Source organism: Porites lutea, chromosome 8, assembly GCF_958299795.1.
Source record: "Porites lutea chromosome 8, jaPorLute2.1, whole genome shotgun sequence".
Taxonomy (NCBI): Eukaryota; Metazoa; Cnidaria; class Anthozoa; order Scleractinia; family Poritidae; genus Porites; species Porites lutea.
The window spans coordinates 10,158,211-10,182,516 of NC_133208.1; the positions used below are offsets into that span (position 1 = coordinate 10,158,211).

Sequence of the window (24,306 nt, forward strand, 5' to 3'; positions counted from 1 at the left end):
GTATTATGATAATAAATGTCTTGTCTCGTCTTGTCTTGTCTTGTCTTACTGTGAGACCCTCTCGGCAAAGAATGTTGTTCCTATGAAAATGGCATTGCTCTTATTGAAATTGTTTCTTGAAAAGATTAACGAGATACATGAGTATGTCGGCTTTTTTAAAACATATTTCGCTTCAACTATCAGCCTCGTTTTCATGTTTGGTTCATTTTCATTGTTGTCGACTTTTAAAACCATAGCTAAAACTAAATACGTAAACCAAAATTTGAAACCACAAACTACCTAATGAAAAAGAGGGTACTTTAATCTAACAAAATCCATCATCAAAGTTTTTATGTCTTCTGGGTTGGATAAAACGACCCTAGCTCTTCGAATAATCGCTCCGGAGAAGTGTGACGACGATGGAAACCCCTAACCAGAAGTACTGGAAAAGAACGAAGCTGTCCTGTACAAACAGAAGAAGATTAACTGTCTTTCCTGTGTTACAGACACCGCTGGGTCAGCCATTCTCGGTTTAAAAGCGTGCACTGCGCTGAAGCAAGTTTCGTTACGTTGTAAGCTGAAAACAAGTCAACCAGATCAAGCAGGACCAACAAGCAGCCTCAATATCTCAGCTCAACATTCAGACATCTATAGAGGAAAAGAAAGTCTCTTTAACTCGTGTAGCTTGTGCCAGACGTACCAAACCTCGCAGCAAAAAGAGCGTTATGATACCTCAGAAATCCCCTCGAGACCTCGGCAAACCGTGAGTGCAGGGCTGTTTTATGCCCAATAGTTGTTGACTACTACTCCAAGTTCCCATTCGTCAGAATGCTCAACACCCTCACAACTGGAGCCGTTATTAAAGAAATACAGACGATATTCGTAGAAAATAGGATTCCAGAAATTCTACGTTACGACAACGGTACTCAATTTACCTCCTTCGAGTTTCAACAACTGGCAATCCAATATGGGTTTGAGATCGTAACTTCGTCCCCTCACTATTCCCCGTGGACATGGATTTGTAGCACGTCAAGTCCAAACGATGAAGAGGTCTACATTGAAGTGTAGGCAGACCGGAGAAGACATAGATCTAGCCCTTTTGGCACTACGAACAACATCCCAGAGTCCCAATTTAGCAGCGCCCGCTGAACTCCTCAGTGGTCAAATTTTTAAATCCACACTCCCTGGAAAGATCTACCCATCAATAGACCAAGAAGACTTTAGAAACTGGCTGAAGGAAAGAAGAAAATCAAAGCCATTATTACAACAGACACAGCAAAGAACTCACTGAATTATATAAAGGCCAAGCCATCTATGTACAAGAACCCAAGAGGAAGACATGGAGTCGTAGATCAAGGGAATACACCCCGCTCCTATACTGTAGAAATTAATGCTGTCATTGCTAACCAGCTCTTACACGCCCGCTCCTTTGAAATTCAGAGTTATATTCCTAGGAAATATTTGCTCAATAGAGCTACTCTGTAAATTCGAGGTAAAATGAAGTTTTGTTATATGGCAAGATCTTGAGACACGAAAGAAATTCACCGATTTGACGATGTTATTTAAGATAAAGACAGGAAATGTACGGGTATCCTTCCCAAACGACCTACGCAAGGTGGACTGTCCCTCATGACCCGGGCTAGTGCACAGTACCCATTCCAGTTCCAGCATTGTTCGCTTATCGCTAACGCGCACAAGAATTCCGTATGTGTTGATTGAGTCGCTGCATTCCATTCAAGTATTTGCAATGATATTATCTATTGACGATTTTTTTTCATGACTAAGTGAAAATCAACAATTTATTTATTTATTTGTTTTCATCTTGTTTATTTATTTCACTGTCAATGTCATGAGCTTCATTGTACCGACCTTCCATTGCAAGATAAGCTCGCTAGAGGCAATTATGTCAATTAAAGATTAAAGATTAAAGATTGTGTTATGTTATGTTTTGTTCTGTTAATGTCACTATTCCGCTTGTAAGATACGCATGCAAACGTCACGCAAATAAATGACGCACGCAGGCTAAATAAACAACAACTACATGATGGCGTAATGAGGGGGGGACACAGCTCTGTGGCAGGTTATAGCGACTTCGGGTTATGCGCACAAAATAACACAAGCCTTACTTATCGCCCCACTACCGTGGGGTAGGACAAGAATCTTGGCAGAGCCTTTCTTATCTCCCAGCGCCGCACGGGCTGGATCGGACAAGATTAAGGCAAATGAATAGCTCAAAAGATGGCAAGACACGAGCAATGCCAAAAGCTTGGGGGAAGTCGCAACGCAGACTTAACCGCACCACAGGGAGTGACCCACCAAAATTTTTTGAGACATAACAAAACAACAACTCCTCCAAAGGGAGGGAGGGCGGGTAACAAAACTACTTTAAATGATTGCTTTCGTGCAAGCTAACCAAATAATGACTAGGAGTGGCATTGGCAAAGCTTTATAGTCAGACAGTGTCTCAAAGTACGGCCAATAGGCACAGTTGTACTATAAACTATCTCAACTTATCATGATTAAGGTCTAGCCATGAATAGCTCTGAATAGGGCTTTGAAAACAGGGACCAATCTTTGCGAAGCTAAGAAAATACACGATGACAAACATGCGACAAATTAGTGAGGTTCTAGCCATGAAAAGCTTTTGTTTTCTGCTTAAAGAATAGAGTGCTTTCATTCAATGAATCAGGCTTTCAAGATATCACCGAGCCTAAGACGGGGCAGGCTTTCTCGGTCTACCCCCCTGGGGCTTCATGCTCCATTAACTGCATTTACCCGCTGGTAAATGTCTCATTATGTTATAAATTTAAAGGCCTGAATACAAAGGCAAACCGTAGTAGCTCGGCCTTTAGCAATATCTTTTCAAAGATCTGTTTAATAGACGCACACTACTTACGGAACCTTAGTTTCTCTCTGAACTCGCCTTTCTTCGTGGAGAAGGGGGAATAAATTAAAAAGAAGCCCGAAGAGTGCCACTGCCGCATCATCTCAGTATCATATTTTCTGAACTCGTGCAATTCACAAAATGTGTAGTGGTGTTGGATATAATGAATACTTTGAACATGTAATGCGATATTCGACGACAGTGAAAAAAGCAGCCTCTCCCAAGAAAGTCACGAAACAAAACGGATTCTTCTCAAGACGAGATGGAAGAAATTGAACATTTGGATCCTTGGTCCCGCATTCAAGAAGAAGTTCAGAAACGACAGCAGGTGCAGCGCAACTCTTTGATTAACGCGTGGCTCGCGTTAAGGCCGAGAATTCTCTCCTTACCGTCTACAGAAAAGAGCTCAGAAAGATACTCTTAGAGTATATGCAATGGATGCGTGCTGTGAAGAAAGACTATACCTTCCGTACTTTCCGCAAAGTAATAAAAACCCCAAAAGATCTTAAAGATACAGAAGGATTTGATAGGATAGAATCAACAGAACTAGCTATCGATAAGCAGAAATTTTTGCTTAATCGATTAATGGCAAACAAGCTATTCCCGAAAATGAGGACTAGAAAACGGTTAATTCTGCTGCAACACCACCTACTTTCCGGAAAACAATTTGCAGAAATTTGTGATAAATCTCTTTGACCCGCAAATATTTGAACTTTAACGCTGAGAGCTACACAGAGTTCTGAACTTTACCATACACTTAAAGCCAAAATAAGTGCTCCTTTGAGCTTATTCTGGAATACGGTCAATCCAACGAGGCCTAAATGTGAGCTTACATTCGAACCAATTTAATGACCAGCTTCCACTTGGCTTGCTACCTCAACTGGTTAGAGCGTTGCACCAATATCGCAAAGGTATCGCAAAGGGTTCGAATCCCAGCAAGCCTGTATTTTTTTAGACTTAAACTACAATAATCTTCTTTGCATTTCTTTCTCCCTTCCGCGATTCCATATATTAAAGTCAAATATTCATCATTTCCTAAGCTTGCATACCCTGAATAAACAGATTACACTTCATAATATCTCACTTATTAGGGTCAGTTCAACAACTTAACTGATGATGTGTGCTGGACTCAACGATCCTAGTAAACAAAACAAAACTATTGCTGAAAGCTCTATACTTTGACGCGACCTTGACTTGCCTTGAGCTTTCAAAACTGTTTTAATTAGCATGAAATCGTTTTACCTCGGTTCTTTTTTGTTCTTACTTGTATTCAAGACAACATAACTATATTGTTTGGCGCACTTATGGGGGACTTGGAACGAATGATGGCTGGATTACCCACTTTTCAGGATTGAGTGAATGGCTGGCTTACTAATTTTGAATGCTTGTTTTCAGCCAAATGTGAAAATGAAAATGACAAGTGTATAGAATGGGCCAAGAAAGGCGAATGTAGAAAAAACTGGAAGTTTATGGAACAGAAGTGCTGGAGAAGTTGTTCAAATTGTGGTTAGTCACGCTGGTTGAATGTTAACTAACCCTCTGACGACCTTTTTGTTTGTTTCATTTCCATATAAACTATGCAAATTTTCCTTCCTGACTCATTTAGCTTCCTTTAAGCCATGAAGATGGTAAGCAGCAAATTCAGCAAGGCTAGATCTTCCACTACTGGTTCCTCATTTTGCAAATTTAGACCAATCCTGATATAGCTACACATACGCGCGCGTACCCAAAAAAGCTATTTTGGGGGAAATCCACTGCAAATTTTGCTATTCACCTACTACTCTTTGCAGATTAAATTTGTTCCCTTTCTGGAAAGTTTGTCAGCCAAAATTCAGTGCGAAGGAGAGAAGATAAAGTGGTCAACAAAAGTGGCTATAAAAAGGAAAGGCAGAGGGGAAAAGAGAGCGAGGAAAAAATTTTGAAAGAGATTTGCAAAAAAGGCTTAATAGCATGCGCGAAAAACAAAAAAGCTGCTCTAGGCCGAGACCGAGGTTCCCTACTAGAACAGGTCTCTCACGTTAAGAGAAAAATGATAAGAAAGTGAGAGACTTCAGTCGGCCCCAGATGTGTTGGGTATCACGCATGTACTGGTGCTTCCTTAACAACAGGTAACGTTTTATTTACGTGCGAAAAAACTTACAGAACCTGTTTGCGCGATAGCAACTTCGAACTTAGACATTTCCAGCTCGCAGTCTCAACAGTGGCACGAAACTGGTTTTGAAAACCAGTAAGTTTCGACCACAAATGTGGTCGGCGGTATGGTAGAGATCTCTCTTTTTCCTCTCTTTCTTCCCTTTCGCAGCTAACACCGCTGTTAGCAGGGAAAGGCCGAGTCAGAGGCGATTTAGATGATTGACGAATGTTGAAGTTTTGGTGGGTTGTCTTTTAATTGGTAGAGCGCGTTTTAGGGCAACGTTTTAAGCCACAGTAGTGACAAATTGGGAAAAGGTAGCCTGTGTACAGACTACATGATCGGTGAAAACCTCTAGTGTGTCATGACAGAAGCATATTTTACAATTTAAAGTTTACCAGCAAGTTATAATCGTTTAATCATTCGACAACTGCTTTGGTCGTTTTCGTTCCATGTGGAACGATGCATATCTTCCCTCCTGGACCCATTTAGCTGTCAGTTTAAAATGTTACTAAACTGGTACACAACAATGCGTCAGCAAAGATAGATCTTTCCAGCGATACCTTGTTTTGGATATTCCGACCAATCCTGACAGAGAAACAGTCACAAAAAAGGTAACAGCTTGGGGAAAAATCCACTGCCAGTTTTGCTGTTTACATACTACTTTTTGAAAATTAAATTTGTCCTTTTCCTAAAATGTTAGCCAGCCACAATTCCATGCAAAAGAAAGACGATATAAAGAGGGCAACAAAACCGCTAATAAAGAAGAAGGGCAAAGAAAAAAAGAGAGCGAGAGAGAAACATGATTCGATTCGCAAAAAAATTTGGCTTTTGCGCACGAGTGAAAAACAAAAATGCAGTTTAATTACGTCAGATTAGTTGGAAAATATGCCTTTTTTCTTGAAAAACTCATTTTTAGCCATTCCTATGCTAACTAGCTTAAAACTAGTCCAAAGAAGAGGAATTGGTGAAAAATGCGGTTTTTTCGCTCCTCGCCGACCGTCACAAAAAGGTTAAATGAGCAAAATCTGTCATCCGTGAAATTAATGGCTTTTATTATTCATTCAAAATATCTCCCCAATTGTGATTGGCTAAAAGCACACTCATAATTCACCATAACCAGTAACTGACGACCAAATTTGGAAGAATTTTGTGTTTAACGAGGAAATGACCTCAAAAATGCAGCCTTCTACAGGTTAATGTGCCGTTAACCGAGAAGACCTGGGGACGAGATTGAGTTTTTTTCGTCGTAAAAACTAAAAATGGCGGACTTCACTCGTTTCAAGAGTAAGAACTACAGCTGGAACTATGTGAAATAATTGCTAAAAGCATAGGAAAAACAGCAAGAAGACAACTCGGAGGGCGACATCTGCTATTTGGAGAATATTTGCGGAGCTGGACAAACCTAAACATAAACTATCGAAAATAAACTTAAAATCGATGCAGGTAAGCTTGTTTTAGCTATGTTTTAAGACTAGGAATTATTTTGAATGAATAATAAAACAATTATTGAATTCGGCTTTCGTTTCATATGAAGATAACACCCTCCTCGATCTCCGTAATTATTCATAAGATACTAAGCCTCATTCATTAATTGTTGAATATCTTTTTCTAAACGCGCCGTTTTACAATTCCGCTTCTGTCATGACACATTACAGTGAACAAAGTTTCCCTTCCGTAGTGTCCACCCCAAAGCTTTTCCACTTTTGCAAATGCAGTGCGAAATAATAGTTTCACGTCACAGCATGGCGGGTTATATTAAACAATTATTGAATGAGGCTGAGTATCATCTGAAGAATCATAGAGACCAAGGAGTGTGTTTTCATTCAAAATAATTTCTAGTTTAAAAACAAGCTAAAACATGCTTACCTCCATCGATGTTAAGTTCATTTTCGATAGTGCACCTTAATCGGCAAGTTTAGGAGCTAAAGGGTTTTTAAGCTCCGCAAATATTTTTCAAATTTGGTCGGCAATAGCTGGTAATGATGAATTATGCGTGTGATTTTAGCCAATCAGAAATGGAGAAATATTTTGAATGAATGACAAAGCTAAATAAACTTTGTATTACCTTACGGTCGGTAAATTGTCGGCCTTCCGCCTGAGAAGTGGTATTTTGAGCTATTAAAGGATTTGAGTTGGCTGTCTGCTGTTCCTGTTAATTATTTTCTGTAATAAATCTTCACATGGCTTCACCGCGACCGAAATCCTCGCTAAAGGAAATCAAAATTTTGTTCCTGCAAACAGTTTCTCGCGACCAGTAAAAAATATGATTAGACTGTTGTCATCACAAAGTTCGCTTTCCTATAAATCAAACCATGATCCCTGGCTACCGAGGCCAGGGTGAAATACAACTGTAACTCCGCGTGGACAATACGGATAGAAACTACGGAGATCACTATTTAGTCCATGCAAACAGATATTAAACACGTTTCTCTTTTCCTACAAACGGTTCATCCAAGCGAGTAATGAAAGCGTTTAAAACTTCTCATATAAGAATTATTCTTATGCGTATGCTTGAATACCCTCGACTGTCATACATAAATTTCATGAAACGGGTCTCGCGTCACGTGACTAAAAATTTGCAGCGTGATTGGGTAATTGCTTGTTTTGGTTCGCGGATCAAAACATTTCCAAAGGTGGAAAAGCTCTGGACCGGTGTCAGCTCGTAAAGTTCTGTGTATGCTATGAATTCTTGGACACAAAATTGTCGGGAAAGGCAATTTTTGTTACTTTCGAAGGTTTCCCGACTAAAACACGAACACCAAGCGAGATATGTTGGTAATTACATTCCACGCCTTAGCTCTGAGATAAGAAAGAACAATGCTCGTTTTAATTTGCGACTTTTGAATACAGCTATTTCGAGAAAGGTTGTCGGAAAAAGTGCACGCGACAATCCCGAAAGGTATTGTGGGTGGTTTTGAGTTCACTGTTCTTCGAAGAAATTTGAAAGAATGGCACGAGAGCCCATGGACGTTTGTTTACGAAAGCTAAAAGAAAGCAACAAAAGTAGGTTCGACAGGTGCAGTACGTTAGGAACAGTGTATTGATTATATCCCATGTTACATTTTGGGATTGTCGCGCGGACATTTTTTGCGACAACCTTTCTCGAAATAAGCCTGTTCCAGGCTCCACGATAGTGGGAAAAACGGGGCGAGAAAAAAAGCGCGAAAGTTTGACTCACTGACTGACTGCCGTTCATTTTCTACTACATCACTTACATGAACGATCGTATTCATGTCCGCTTCTTCTCCGGCGAATAGAAAGATACTCGAGCGTGCCCGTTAGCTGCTGTGGCTGACTACAGGCATTGTTCTTTTCATCATGCGATCAAGTTTCATACTGTCGAAAGGATCGCGACGCAGTACCAGTCCTATGCTACAGAGCAAACGACTTGTTAGTTGCTGATGTGGAAGCAATTCCATCCACGTCAAAACATTTCCAATCAACAGCTAAATTTAATTCCCGCGTCAGATGCGTCATGACAAAATCGGTAAGTAACTTTAGCTGGGAGAACTCGTCTCGCTGGTTTAGACACATTAACCTGTTTGTATGCCGGTTTCCCATATCTTTCTTTTTGTTTTAAGGAAACTGGTTTAAGCAAATTCCAAGGGATTATAAAATCTTTAACATCAGTGGACAGCTCTTCTTTAATCCAATTATTGTCGTCCCGAGGGAAATACACACTCCTTCGGGAAATGAAGAGGGGATGACCCTAAAAATAACCACCATCATTATTTTGCATTAACTTATGCAGGAGCCCGACATGCCAGACCGTGTTCAAATCTTTTTGGAAATCCACAAAGCAAGCATAAATCTTTTCCTTGTGATTATGAGTTTATACAACTAGAGGAATAATTGGGATGGCGTCCGAGTGGAGTTACTAGAGCGATTATTCGAGTTATCGGGGTAAATTTTTGATCAGGGTAAAGGAAATTTAGTTCAAGTTAGAGGGGAATTCGAGGTTTCCGAGTTGGAGTTAGCCGAGTAAAAATGACTGAAAAATGGTGTGTGAAATACAAGGGAAATTGGACTAAGTTTGAGTTAGCTGGGAGTTCGAGATATCCGAGTTGGAGTTGGTGGGGTTCCACTGTATCTTGCTGGCGAACTTTAAATTGCAAAATCTGCTTCTGTCATGACACACTACAGGTTTTGACAGGTCATTTACTTTAAAAATCAGAGGGTGCTGTCCTCTATTCGATCCGCAGACTTAGACACAAAATCACGTTTGCCCAATTTGGCAATACTGCGACTTGAACTATTACCGTAAAGCGCGATCTACCAAATAAAAAACAACGATCTAAAACTTCCAGCGTTCTTTAATGTCTCTTTAAAATTCTATCTAAATCGCCTCCAAATCAGTCGAGATATAAGCGTTTTAAAATATGTAGAACAAGCAAAATTTTGTCTTATTTATTTATTCATGAATTGGCGTAAACTGTAGCCTTAAGCAACACGACCACGATGACAACGACCACGTAAAAAAAGCAATTGGTTTTATGAGCAAAACAACAGCTCTGCACGCGTATCATGCTTTTTACCCCATTCCTTTGACGTCCACTACAAAAGGGAGTGTGTTACATAACACCGGAGCCTGGTTCCCTCTCGTGGCTCTGGAATTGTTTACAGGAAACACCACAAAATGTCCATCCTCGGAGACCCAGGGGCAGCTAGTCGGTAAAAGTTTACTTTAAGATCGAGAATAGCTCTTCCCGATCTTAAGGTAATTTTTGACCACGAACATTCTATCGCCCCGACAAGCTGCCCCTGGGTCTCCGAGCATACAAAATGTCATGCCGGCGCGAATCACACCGGGGTGAATTCACCCGGTTGTTGTACCGGAGTGAGAATTTCACTTTAGTACGAAATTTCGCAACGGTACCATGTAAACGCGAAATGACCACGCGTTTCGCTATGAAACTGGTCTGCCGGTCTGAGTAGTTCTTGTCAATTCATTCATGTTGGTTATGGAACGAGGAAAAAACATGCAAAAATATTAACACTATAAAGAAATCAAGGAGTCGTCCCGGTATGAAACTAGCGCCGGTGCGAGTTTTCTCATGTGAACACCCCTTAAAGCCCCGTGCAAACGGACGCAACATTATTGGCTACAGACTCCCAAGATTTTTAGATGTTACATGTTGCGTCCGTTTGCACACCATGTTGCATTTTGCCGCATGTTGTTGCGTGTTATTGGGACTTGTTGCTCATCCTAACAACTCCTCTCCACCAGCCCATCCAAACGCGGGCAGCAAAAGTTTAAAGTTGTTTCAGATTACCATCTCCGTCCCGAAGATAAGATGTAACTTCCTAAAATGATTTCTTTTCGTGGTATTGTACATAAAGCGCCTTGTCAGAATGAGTATCCGGCCAAGTGCGTTAACTGGGCTAAGAAAGGAGAGTGCAAAACAAACAGAAAATTCATGGATAAGTTCTGCTGGAAAAGCTGCTCAAGTTGCGGTAGGAGAGCAGATCAAGTATAATTGCTTTTATTAGGAGCCATGATGCAAGTAGGAGACCGTAAGTACAAGGTATTAGCGGTTTCATCAAAAAGATAAAATGTGGAATTTCATTTTTAAAGCACCTTGCGCCACCCTTAACGTCATAAACTCAGGCAGGCACCCGGAAATTTACGAGGCTCCAGCGTGGAATTTCATCCCTGCGGTGGCGCATATGGGCTAAAAATAGCACATCTGACTATTTTTGTGAAATCAACCCCATAAGTGAATAGGGTAAGCAGTTACGGTCTCCTACCTTGATTATGGCGCCCGTTGTAATTAATTGTTAATTTCCCATTGGCTGCTTTAGTTGGGGGGACCTAGGGACGTGTGTTTCTCAAAACCCCCGAAACATTTCTGTCCCAAAATTTTTTATCAAGTGCACAGAGTTCAGTAGCAGAAAAACTACTTTCAGTGGATATCAAATCGAACAAAAGGGAAAACTTTGCAAGTTCGAGAGATTTGTTAGCCCTACCTACACAATAACTCCCAAAATATATGATTAAAAACACTTTTTGTGGGAAGTTTAACAGGCCACAGTTGATCAAACGGTGGATAACGCCTATACACTGGATAGCGCAATTGCTTTCCCTAATACTTATTGGCCTGATAGTGATTTATGCAGTGGATAGCACTATCCAACGTTTGAACAAGGCCAGGTATTTGCGCACATCTCCCATGATACTACGCGCTTCGCATTCAATCAAAGCTACAGGGCAGGGGACAACACGGTAGAGACCCATGAAAAGTTCACCGAGGAGTTATGAAAAGAATTACAGTAGAACCCCAGTAACTCGAAATCTGAAGGGAAACGAAACACAATTCGAGTTAGGGAGGGTTCGAGTTATCGGGGTCGATTGCAAAATTCAATTTTCAGTCTTAAAAATTGATAGTTACTGATTTTTCAGCAGTTCAGTGTATGGTGCTACTGCAGTGCAAGCTTAACGTATTTCACCAGAAACGGTAACATATGATAAGGCATTTTTATGATAAAAAGTGATCTGTTCGTTGCACCAGTTAAAATCAAATTGCTCAAGCGTTAACCAGAGATTTCATTGGTGTTTTGAATGATTAAACAACAAGAAGAGCCAATGGGATGGCATTCGAGAGGAGTAACAAGAACCAGAATTCAAGTTACCGGGTAAATTTCAGTGAAATTTTGATCAAGGGAAAGGAAATTTAGTACGAGTTAGCGGTGAATTCGAGTTATCTAAGTTCGAGTTAGCTGAGTAAAAATGATTGAAAAGTGGGATAAAATTCAAGGGAAACTGGACTTAGCTCGAGTTAGTGGGAGGTTCGAATTATCCTAGTTCGAGTCAGTGACGGGTCCAGGGGGGTGTGTGGGGCGGGCCCCCCTTATTTTTAGGCCAAACTGAGGCCCGAAGCGTGGAAAAAATATTTTTTGACACCGGCCCTCCTATCTCAGGGTCTGAATGACTGCCTCTCCCCCCCACCCCCCCTTATCTGAAGGTTTGGATCGGCCACGGCGAGTTATCGGGGTTCTACTGTAGTACAGAACACTGCAAGAAATTTGTAAGAAATGAGTGCAACGGGTCACCTTACAGCAGTTACTGCACTTTCTAACGCAGAACCAGTGCCTCATAGTTGTCGGTTCACTGGAATGTTGAACCATGGTCCCTGGTTTTAACGTCTTGTCTAATTCTTTCCCATTAATTTCTGAATTCGGATCATTTATTGAGTCTTCGGGTCGGTTGTTTGATAGCTTTTAGACAAGAGGTTTCATCAACAGGTGTTATACGGCTAAACATAATAAAATTCTCAAGGAAACTACGCTTTGAACCAGCGTCTGTTTACAGGTGTTATGGAAATGGTAAATAGTGTAAGATGGTACTCTAATTTGAATAGGAGTTTCCTAATGGCAACGAGAATTGGGTTATCCGAAAGCTATGCCATCTTTGGAATTTTTTTTTTTTCAGCTAAATGTGAAAACAACCATACAGGTTGTATACGGTGGGCAGCTGATGGACAATGCTTCAAGACTCAACCTTACATGACCAAGAATTGTTGGAAGAGTTGCTCGTTTTGTGGTATGCTAGATTTAATCTGTAATATTGCATTAAGGCCATCTATCTTAACGGTAGTTTGATGATCTACAGGGTGTTTCAAAAGTTCGTTTTTATTGGCTTAAATTTCACTAATTATTAAAAAAAAAATCTTTTGTAAATCTAAGTAAGTTTTTCATTATTCATTTAACATTGAATAACTAAAATATTAGTAACCAGAATGTCTTCCTGTATGTTTTCTGACATTTTCTAAGCGGTGAGGTATAGAATGTACGAGCTCCCAAAGCGCGTCCAAAGTCACATTCTTCCAGGCAAAGAGTAGTCACTGTCTTAGCTCGTCCAGTGTTTTGGGGGCTGGATCTTTGTATGTTGTCTCGTTTACGATAATCCAGATGGTCTCTAGCAGGTTCACATCACATGAGTTTGGTATAAAGTTGAAAAATCCTTCTGACATCATGCTTGCATGAAGTGTGCACTGCCTTTTTCTCTTCAAGGCTTTCCAACATTTTTTGGTAACTTATACCCATACCATTGTGTTCGAAACTTTGATTGATAATGTGAAGTTGAAATTTTTTTACCTTTCTGTTTTGTGGAATTATTAGGCATATACTTACAACTTACACTTCTCACACAGCTTGTGAAAGAAACGGCCAACAACGCCTTGGTTTGTCTTTTAAGGTCTTTACTTTTGACCACTTGTTTTGTCATCGTTCAGACTTCTTCAACAATTTGTTTTTTGACTGAATATCCAGAAGACCGTAAAAATAGATTTATGAGATCTAGCACCACCAGTGTAGGTCTTCATTTTCATGAAGGAGTAGAGAAAATAAACGAAAACGATGAAAATACCAAAATAGAAAACTACATGGGCACGAAAAGTATGGCGGGAAAAACCTCGCGTACGTGTACAGTTGGGGCAAAAATTAAAAAAAAGATATAATTTCTTCAAACTTTAGTTTGAAATTGCTTTAAGCAGTTATTTTGATAAATTTCTTACCTGAAACAGTTTACATTTGCCTAAGGAAGCATTAAATGCCTTGCGCAAAATACAATTTACAATCGGAACGAACTTTTTAAACACCCTGTAGTGATTAAGGCGCTGACTGACTCCAAATCTTTAAGTTCGAGTTCTTGTCTGCTCTCTCGGGGTTTTTAATTTGACGTCCCATTCACAACCGACAAAAGCTAGAACAAATGTTAAAGCTGTTTTAGGTTAAAAACAGTCTGGCGACAGCAAAATTTAGTGCAAATGAAAGCCTACTTGAATGCTACGTATAAAGGTCTGCCTTTAAGCCTGTTCCAGGCTCCTACCACGTGGAACAGGATTCTTATTTTTTAATGCGCCTACACTTTCTTACCTTTGATAACAATAGACAACCTGCGAGGAGCTCAGTGATAATAGAACATTATATGTTCTAAAACGTTTCCGCCCAAGATTCCGAAGCAAACTACGTCCGTGACTTGAAACTCTAGCGGAGCCCGAGTGAATACTTGTCATTGTATTTCGTGCTTGTCAGGTTCTGAACTCCGCGGTACCGCCGCAGGTCAAAAAACTTTTATCATGTTTTCTTTCTATTGTAGCTCCTTGCGTTGACAAGCATCCTAAAACTTGTCCAGACTGGGCTAAACGGGGACAATGTGAACAAAATAGAAATTTTATGGAAGAAAACTGTTGGAAGTCCTGCTCAAAATGTAAGTAAGAAGCCATTATGTGATGATTGTCCGCTATTAAACGTCAGTTAAAGGTTACCGGGAAGTCGGGATGGAAACGTAGCCAGCACATGTCCGTGCAAGAGTCAGCGGCATTGAAACTTTTTTCTTTATAATAAACAACGATTTAATTTACAGGATAGGAAAACACTTTTTAAACACAAGCTTTCGATTCCCTATCGGAATCTTTATCAAGTGATGCATTTGGGCGTTTTGCCACGTGATTTATACTGTGACTTGTGGGATTAGCCTAGCCTGCGAGCAAGCTCTTCTATTTGGGCGAGTGAAACGAGTCTCGCGAGAACGCGCGAGCGAGCGGCGGAGCCGCGAGGGGCAGAGGAAAGGAGAGCTTGCAACGATCCCTCATAAATGTTCATTTGTACTTCGCCCAGACGAAGGGAAATACCATTGGCTGAAAAATGACGTTCCGGAAATCAAAGTTGATTGATAACAGGCCAAGCTGGCACCCGCTTTGTCTGTGTTTCAAATTTGGTTCTCAGAGGGATCAGATTGGTACCGAGAACTTGTTTCAGCCCTCAATGCAGACCGGCTCGTTTGATGTAATTCTCGCAAATAGAATATTGCGTGCCGAGGATAAGTCGCACCGTAGTTCTTGTGGAGGGAAAATGAAAACCCTTCATCAGTTGTATTCATTTGTGACAAGCGCCTTGTTTCGTTCTGAAAACTGGGAGAATGAAAGTGAAGAGTGATTAAAGCGCTGTCTTCCAACATCGGTTTCTTCGCCCGATTGAATTCTACTGGGTAGAAAAATTCAGAAACATGTACTTGACAGTGTAGCTGTGTAGATTGACGGTAAAGAAGGAAAAGAGAAAGAGTTGGAGGCAACTGGAGTAAAACTACTTAACAGAACCAAGTGCAGGAAAACGCTATTCTCCAGTTCCAGACGGACAAATATATGACGTTTTTGTTGGTGATTGCGATGGGGAGTAGTCTTCTACACTGCAGTATGGACGACTCTTCAAAAGTCAACGAAACGAGAACCAAAGTAGTGAGTTCTTATCCGAGCGGACATGTTGAAGTTCGATGTCCCCGTGAAAAAAAAAACATATCAGTGATTAAAAACATTGCTTTGATGCTGTTGGGAAAGCGATTTATAAATAAATAATTCTACGCGCCCTCGGCTGTCTAAACTTACTTGACAGGCGGTTGTCACTTTTCTAATCTGCGGCACGTTTGCGGTGACAGTTTTCACGCTTAGCGGGGTCCCGGCGTTTCCGGGATGGAAATTAAATTTATCCTTGAATATATACTTGACCTCCACTCTTCGTTTCGCCTCCGATAATCGCACATGGTGTCAGTAGTGGGATTCTACAGCAGGAACAAGAGGTAGGGGAAATAAATTTGTTTCGCAACCTTGTTTCACATCGTGTGAATGACTTCCAACGCTCAAGATCCGAAGGAATAATCGAGGAATCAAGCACGCCAGTCAATTCTCCGCCCACAGCCGCAGTATAAACTAGTTCTTCAACGGGCTCAATACCGACGGAAAACCCACAAAGTGGAAGCGTGAAAATGGCGGCAGCAAATTTTAGTATTCCTCCTCCGGCTAAGTTTGATCTAAAAGCAGGCAATTGGGACCACTGGATAAAGCGCTACGAGTTATTTGAAGCAGCTTCAGAACGTGATCGTGGTGGGCTGTCAGATAAAGTACGCATTAGGCATGGGTCGCACTTGGCAAATGTTTGGGAGAATTTGTTTACATTGCGGTAGAAATCTGTCATCGGTGGACATTGCTAAGTGCGACCCCGAGTTTGCAAGTTAGAAAAAACTTTGAAAATCGGCAAAAACATCAAAGACGCCGTAGTGCTTGGGTGGGGCAGGCAGATTTTGGAAAACTCGAGCTAAACAATAGGAATCACAGCGGTAACTGTCAGCGCCTTGTCATGAACGTGATCCATTTGAAACACGATCAATTTAAAATAAACGCGGTCGAATTTTCAGACCTTCTCGAAGAGGCTTCTTCTCGGCTATCCTTCGCCATTTCAAGTTTTTTTCGAAAACTCTCTACAGGCAAGGACTTCACTCGCTTATAAACCTTCGCTATTTTAAGGTTTTTACGGGAACTAGCTCTATTGAAGGCGAACCAGTTCCCGTCTACACAAGCAAACGCTTCACAGGTTTGTTATTCTCCAAGCCCAATGCACTATTCGCATCCAAGCACTTTCTGGTCTTCTTTATCTGTCCCATCCTCCTGAAACTGGGAATGGAGGGAAAAGATCCTTCGACAAAGGTTCAGACGAAGAAGAGAAAAATGTTTTCTGGTATCTGGCGTTCTTAAGTTCTCAATGTGTCAAAGCAAAAACTATTAACTCCCACTAATGCGACCCTCCTCGGTTGGACTAAAAGTTTTCTTTTCCGGTTGCGGTTTCGAATTTTTGTGTTTTTTTAGCCGGCAAAGATGAAAACTTTTCCCAAGTGCGACCCATGCCTTAATCAAGCGAGTTTCAAAACTGTCAGGTGAAGATATCCAGCGCGCAAATGTAAAATAAAAATTCAAGGATCATTTTGAAGAAAATGTCGCTTTAGTCTTCGAGAGAACACAGTTCGGAAGACGCTTTCATCAAGACACAGAATCTGTCCTCACCTTTATAGACGATCTTCAGAAGAGAGCCGACCTCCACTCTTTTGGGGACCTTCGGGACTAAATGGTGCACACTCCAATAATAGCTGGTTTGCGTGATTCTCATCTTAGGCGACGATTCATGGCAAATGACAACTTAACTCTAGGTCAAGAAATTTAAGAAGTTATATCCGCGAAATCACGAAACATGAAGATCAAATTTAAAAAAAAAACGGAAGTGCCACCGACGTATCCGAAATGCACGACAGGAAAGGTCCTGAAAGAAAAACGTCGAAGTACAAAACCCAAGCAAACTAGAAGTTCTTCGAAAAAGAAGCAAAAATCCTGTTACAGACGTGGAGCTCAGCCAGGTTACCCTCCTCAGCGTTGCCCAGCCAAAGATGCCACCTTCAACGCCTACAACAAAAAGGGTAATTATTCCAAGGTCTGCAAATCTTCCAAACGTGTCCACAGAGTTGATTAAGATGCGGACGAAGATGATATCTCTGTAACGACAGTCAATGAAGTTCTCATCACAATCGAAACATTGAAGAAATGGCATACTAACCTGTTAATACGAAACTCTGAAATAGACTTCAAGAGTGATACCTGCGTGGATGTCACAGTTATTCCTGAAGAAGTCTTTCGCCAATGCAACTTAGGATAACTTCACTCCACCTTCAAAAGACTCTTTGGACCCGATCACAATGGTCTTCGTGTCATGGAGACAGTTCGTGACACTCTATCCCTGGGAGAAACAAGTGTGACGGAAGACACTTATGTCACCAAAGGTCTAAAAGAGCCTCTTCTGGGACAGCCAGCGATTGAAAAGCTAAATTTAGTGGCTAAATCCAAAGTCCAAGTTAAGAAGAAAGGATTAAAGCAACATACCCTCAACTGTTCTACGGATTGGGAGAACTTGAGGGAGAGTATGAAATCAAGTGTAACCCAGGCGCTCAACCGTTTGCAATCATGACCCTAAGACTTATTCCATTACCGATGAAAAGCAAGGTAAAGGAAGAACTTGCCAGAATGGAGAAGCTGGGAGTAATCAGAAAGGTCGACAAGCCTACAAACTGGTGCGCTGAAATGGTCACAGTATCTAAACCAAACGGGAAAATCCGAATATGTGTGGATCTTACGAAGCTAAGTGAAAAATGTTTGCCGTGAAACTTACCCACTTCCAAAGATTGACGCCTTGCTAGGAGAGACTGGAAAGTCCATAGTGTTCACGACAATTGAAGCAAATTCCGGGTTTGGGCGGGAGAAGCTAGCAGAAAACTCTCAACTCCTAACCACGTTTCTGATTGCCTTTGGCAGACATTGTTTTCAGCAACTCCCCTTTGGTTTAAAATCAGCACCAGAAAGATTCCAAAAGAGAATGCTAAACGAGCTGGAAGGTTTGGAAGGGGTGATATGCATCACGTATGACATCCTTGTGCATGGAAAGACGCAAAAAAATACGATGAACGACTTGACGCAGTTTTAACAAGATTGATCAGAGCAAGAATCACCCTGAACCAAGGCAAGTGGAAATTTTCAAGGAAACAATTGAAGTTCGCGGGCAATAGTTTCAGCGCTCAAGGAATGGGAACCGATCCAGACAAGACAGCAGCTATCGAAAAGATGGAGAGACCGCAAAATGCTGCGGAACTACGAAAATTCCTGGGAATGATCAACCACCAACAGAAGTTCATCAAAAACCTGTCCGAGGAGACTATTCCTCTTCGCAGTCTTCTTTAGAGCAAGAACGAATGGCATTGGGGCCAAGCTCGAGAAGAATGTTTCTCTCGCCTAAAGAAAGAAATGACCCAAGCGCCAGTTCTCGCTCATTACTGCCCCGAAAAAGAAACTATTATTCTGCAGACGCCTCGTCGAACGGATTAGGAGCAGTCCTCTTAAATGTCCAAGACGATGGCACAAAGAAGCCAATTGCCTACGCTTCGCGCTCTATGACGGTATGGCCAGATAGAGAAAGAAGCACTCGCAACCACCGCGTGCGAAAAGTTTTCCAACTTTGTCCTCGGTAAAGAGTTCCTTATCGAAAAGGACCACAAGCCGTTGGTGCTGCCACAGCTGATACCTTATCAAGAGCGCCGTTTCACCGAAATCTCACGAAAGACGAGAAGCTACTCAATGAAGATTTAAACCTCTATGTCTCACACAGAGTAGAATGCCTGCCAACTACAGAGCGCCGCTTGCAAGAAATACGCCTTCATCAGGGTGAAGATGAAGTTTGTTCAAAGTTTAAGCTGTTCTGCAGCGAAGGCTGCCCAGAGAAACATCACCTGAATTGTTCACTCCAACCTTACTGACGGTACAGAGTTGAAACCACTGCTCAGGAGGGAATTCTAATGTAAGACGAGAGAGTCATCATTCCCTCGGCGTTAAGGCTCGATGTATTAGACAAGACACACACAGTTCATCAAGGTATCTAGAAATGCCGCGAAAGGACAAAAAGTGGTGTCTTGGTGGCCGAATCTCCGCTAGCAGATAGAAGACCTTGTCAGAGAATGCCCTACTTGCATTAAGACGAACAATAACCGTGCAGAGCCCATGATTCCTTCATAGTTACCCGAGCGTCCATTCCAAAAAGTAGGAACCGATCTTTTCGCATGGAAAGGACAAGAATTGGTCCTCGTGGTAGATTACTTCTCGCGATATTGTGACATTGGAGTACATCGAAAATCCACCTCTCAAGAAGTGATCAAGCACCTTAAAGCGATTTTCGCGCGCCATGGAATTCCAGAAACCGTGATCTCCGATAACGGACCACAGCTCAGCGGAATTCGCCAAATTTGCAGAAGACTGGGGATTCACACACATTACAAGCAGTCTGCAAACAACTAAAAATCTCCTTATATGTCCGACGATCTCTATGAAGCACTCCTCGCTTACAGAGCTACCCCAACTGAAAACGGATCTAGCTCAGTTGAACTAGGCATGGGAAGGCACACCACCCTTCCAACTACTCCATCTAAACACCGCAAGTTCCCGAGTCAACGAAATTCCGTGAAAAGGAAGCCAAGATTAAGACCGAGGAAACAAAAGACTATAACCGACGACATGCAGTTAAAGAGCTAAGAAATCTGCCACCAAGCGATCGTGGTGTTTATATCTCTGATCGTAAAGAGAACGCAGTGGTAGTAGCCAAAACAAAAGAGCCACGTTCCTATCATCTCGACATTGATAGTAATGTAACTGTTAGAAGAAACAGACGGCAGCTCAATCCAAATCCTAAAGAAGTAAATAGTCAGTAGAAAGCCCTTAGCCCGAACCTCCTGAAGCTCTTAAGGATCAGCCACCTGTTCTGGTAGAGAAGAAAGAAGCTTTACGATCTGGTCAAAAGTCTTCCATTCTAGGTCCCGTTCCAGGAACCACTACTCGTTCCGAAAGAAAAGTCAACCCGCCCAAGAGATTAGGTTTTGATAAGGACTGGAAGAACATTTGTTATAAATAATTCGTTTCGTTATCGAAATATTTGATTGACTTGCTTCCTATTTAAAGAACTTTGCCTAGAGACATTTTTATAGAAGTACCAAAATGTCAAGAAAAGGGGATGTGGGATTCAAGAGAGGGGGAGGTGGGATTAGCCCTTAATCCTCTTACTTAGCAACCGCGCTCGACCTATACACCCTGAAGTGTTTTTACGAGAAATCAGTTGACCTAAGGCCTTGCTTATGCTATCTTTTTGAATCATTAAATTGTATATCCCTGAATATATACTTAGCCTCCACTCTTCGTTTTGCCTCCGATAATCGCAGATAAATCACGGGGAAAAAAGCCCGACTTATCGCGGGGAGCTCTTAACCAACGTCTTTGTTCAATGCTGGAGCGCGACAAAATATTTCACTTCTCTTGAACATGTCCTGTTCCCTTGCGAGGATCAAAGAGGAGGAGATGCCCAAGGTGTGGCCTGACAACTTTAGATGATCCCCAACCGCCGCTGGGGTTTATCTAAAACTGTCATAGTTGTCTCGGTGACAGGACAGGATTATGTAACTCTTTTTCGCTAAGGTTTTTTCTTTACTTATTGATTACGTAAAAATATTAATATCCAAAATATTTTTCCGGGTTTGTTGTATTTCCAATTACGCAGCATCATCGCTGAATAAACGATAGGAAGACACGTTTTATTGACGCAAAGACAAGAGCGTTCCATTTAGAAGAAATTAAAAATAAAAAAGATGGCTAATGTCTAAACTGTATCTTAGCACAACTGACAAAAGTAGTTCCACAAATACTGAAATTCATGGGCACTCAGTGCTTTAAGTGCGGTCATTGAAAATATTCTATGAACACGGGCTTTGGATGACTGCACTGTCGTTTCCAGTTTACGGCGGACTGAACATAAGAAGAAACCATCGACAAATTATTGGCCTCTTCCGTTTTTCTTTCTCTCTTGGAAGCATTCAGTGCGCTGATCGCTAGTGTCCGCAAAGCAAATTTATGTTTACCAGGGAAACCGATCGACATCGTTTTACTTGGGTCTCATAAAGATCTGTTATCCGAAGGGATTGTACATACTAAGCATGTGAATTCAATAAAAAGTGAAAATACTTGAGATTTTCGTCGGGATAGCAATCCTTCATAAAGGAGTGTCGTTAAGGTGACTCGACCCAGTTTTTTTGGGGGGGTATCATCCTACTTTGAAGCTCTCTGGTATCCCCACCTTTACTTTTATCGTAAGTCTAACACATAGAATGGATAACATATAGATCAATCTACAATATAACATAAAAATTTTGGCGATCGGAGTAAATGTCACGTGGTTATAATGCCACGCCCCTTTGAGGTCTGAGTCGAAAATCTGCTGTTGCCGGCATTTTTTCGTGAAAATCTCTCGGCTACACATAGTGCGCATTAGTGCCTTGCGCTGAACAGAGTTTCACCAAAATCGCAAAGACCCAATTCGAGAAATTCAGCGGTTTCCAAATTTAGGTCATAATTTATGCGAAAATGATAAGCAAACTTTACACGGATTATATCTAATAAACTATGAGATTCATCTCTTTATTTTGGGCATCGTTATAACAGATGGGTACTTGCAAGTCAGCAAAACGCTTTAGGGCCTTGTAAATGCGCGCGATTTCGAGCAAAGCAAACATATAGAAATTATAGTTTTCGCTATTTGTTGACGTTTGTCAGCGTTTAAGAGTCCTTCTCACGAAAAAAGCATTTTCTTAAAAATTCGTAGTTTTTTTTCCTTCAAATTTTTTCAGGGCCACAATTGATTAACTAACTACCCGGACTCTGAATTTCATGGTCATTGAAAAACTGTGACATTATCTTCTTTAAGCCCAAACTTGAGTAAACATTGAAGATTTTTAGCGTTTTGGCTGAGTTTGTGCTTTGGGAGTTGTCTATTGTTTCTAGTCTGTCATTATACAGCATTCTTGTTCAGCACGCGTGCAATGACCGCGCTTGGCTGACTTCCGAACGCTCACCGAGATATAATAATTTTGGTACAGTGAGACAGGCCATCGCGTGATACGTAGAGGTTTAAGTCACAATTTTTAATCAATTCTCGTGCTTCTTGTGCCTTTGCAAAAAAATCAAGAAGTGCTACACACTAAATCTACTTACTATTAAAAAAAGATCATTTTTTCATAGGTTTAATGCAAGCCAATAATTAAACCAACTCGTGACGGGAATATCTCGGTGAGCATTCGGAAGTCAGCCAAGCGTGGTCATTGCACGCGTGCTGAACAAGAATGCTGTATAATGACAGACTAGAAACAATAGACAACTCCCAAAGCACAAACTCAGCCAAAACGCTAAAAATCTTCAATGTTTACTCAAGTTTGGGCTTAAAGAAGATAATGTCACAGTTTTTCAATGACCATGAAATTCAGAGTCCGGGTAGTTAGTTAATCAATTGTGGCCCTGAAAAAATTTGAAGGAAAAAAAACTACGAATTTTTAAGAAAATGCTTTTTTCGTGAGAAGGACTCTTAAACGCTGACAAACGTCAACAAATAGCGAAAACTATAATTTCTATATGTTTACTTTGCTCGAAATCGCGCGCATTTACAAGGCCCTAAAGCGTTTTGCTGACTTGCAAGGACCCATCTGTTATAACGATGCCCAAAATAAAGAGATGAATCTCATAGTTTATTAGATATAATCCGTGTAAAGTTTGCTTATCATTTTCGCATAAATTATGACCTAAATTTGGAAACCGCTGAATTTCTCGAATTGGGTCTTTGCGATTTTGGTGAAACTCTGTTCAGCGCAAGGCACTAATGCGCACTATGTGTAGCCGAGAGATTTTCACGAAAAAATGCCGGCAACAGCAGATTTTCGACTCAGACCTCAAAGGGGCGTGGCATTATAACCACGTGACATTTACTCCGATCGCCAAAATTTTTATGTTATATTGTAGATTGATCTATATGTTATCCATTCTATGTGTTAGACTTACGATAAAAGTAAAGGTGGGGATACCAGAGAGCTTCAAAGTAGGATGGTACCCCCCCAAAAAAACTGGGTCGAGTCACCTTAAAGGGGCTTCTACAGTAAACAAAATAAGTGAGGTCACTGAGGTGCAAGGCTAAAAAGGACGAAAATTCAGTCCAGGAAACTTTAAGACACTCGGACTTTGTTATTCGCATTAATATACTGATTTTAGAAGACGGTTGACAGGAGAACAACTAAACAGAATTCTTGCTATAGATCTGGACGCTAACGAACAGTGGAAAATATAGCATTCCTTATGAAAGGAACTCATAAGGTCGAATTTGCGTTCAACCTCTGAGAGTTTCTACCTACACTAAACATGCCCTTACGTCCATCTGATTTATATTAAAAAGTCTTTTAGACTGAAATAAATCGGAAATCTCCAAGGTTTATCTTTGAATGGTAAATGTTCTTTCAACACAGGTTTCGACAGAAGAAAGATTATCCGCAGTCGCGCAGAACCTGGACTGTTGACAATTACAGTGAAAGCTCTCCTGACAGACACTCTCGTAAGTGGACAGCTTTACTTACGGCCGTCTTCATGAAACCCCGTTTTTCTCAACTCCCATACAAAGTCGGTATTTCTACATTCCAGCGAAAGCGGCCAGTTCCAGTTACGGACACGTTTTTCGCGTTCTGAAGGTGTCGGTTACGAGAGCTTCCATTGTAGCCTAAAACTTTGACTTGCCGCCCTTGAGAAAGAAATAGAGCTGTAGGTCTCTCACTCTCTCTCAAAAGATTTTGATTTATTTTCTTTGTAGGCTGCAGAGATAAAAACAAGCATTGTGAAGACTGGGCTAAAAGCGGGGAATGTGCAAAAAATGCAGACTATATGACTGAAAACTGCGCATTAAGTTGTAACAAATGTTGAACTCTTCATCCATAGTTTTGTAAAATGATAGAAATTCTATAAATAAATAACAATTATTCACCGAAGTGGAGGTGGCTAGTGGTGAATATTTACCGAGGCCACGTTAGCGGCGAGGTAAAATCCACCACTAGCCACCGACACTGAGGTGAATAATTGTTTTAGTATATGCTAAA

The 24,306-nt window shown here is 41.1% G+C and overlaps 1 protein-coding gene and 1 pseudogene across 1 annotated transcript in view; both read left to right on the forward strand.

Moving 5' to 3' along the window:
- Positions 1-24,214, forward strand: part of LOC140946332 (uncharacterized) — a 53,887-nt gene extending 29,673 nt beyond the window's left edge. Inside the window, exons 3-7 of the mRNA XM_073395431.1 lie at positions 4,259-4,369; positions 10,338-10,451; positions 12,427-12,537; positions 14,095-14,205; positions 24,024-24,214. Coding sequence (XP_073251532.1) covers positions 4,259-4,369; positions 10,338-10,451; positions 12,427-12,537; positions 14,095-14,205; positions 24,024-24,133 — 557 coding nt within the window. The 3' untranslated portion in view covers positions 24,134-24,214. The remainder of the gene's footprint in view (positions 1-4,258; positions 4,370-10,337; positions 10,452-12,426; positions 12,538-14,094; positions 14,206-24,023) is intronic.
- LOC140946571 (uncharacterized) lies at positions 138-1,464 on the forward strand (annotated as a pseudogene).
- Positions 24,215-24,306: the final 92 nt, after the last annotated feature.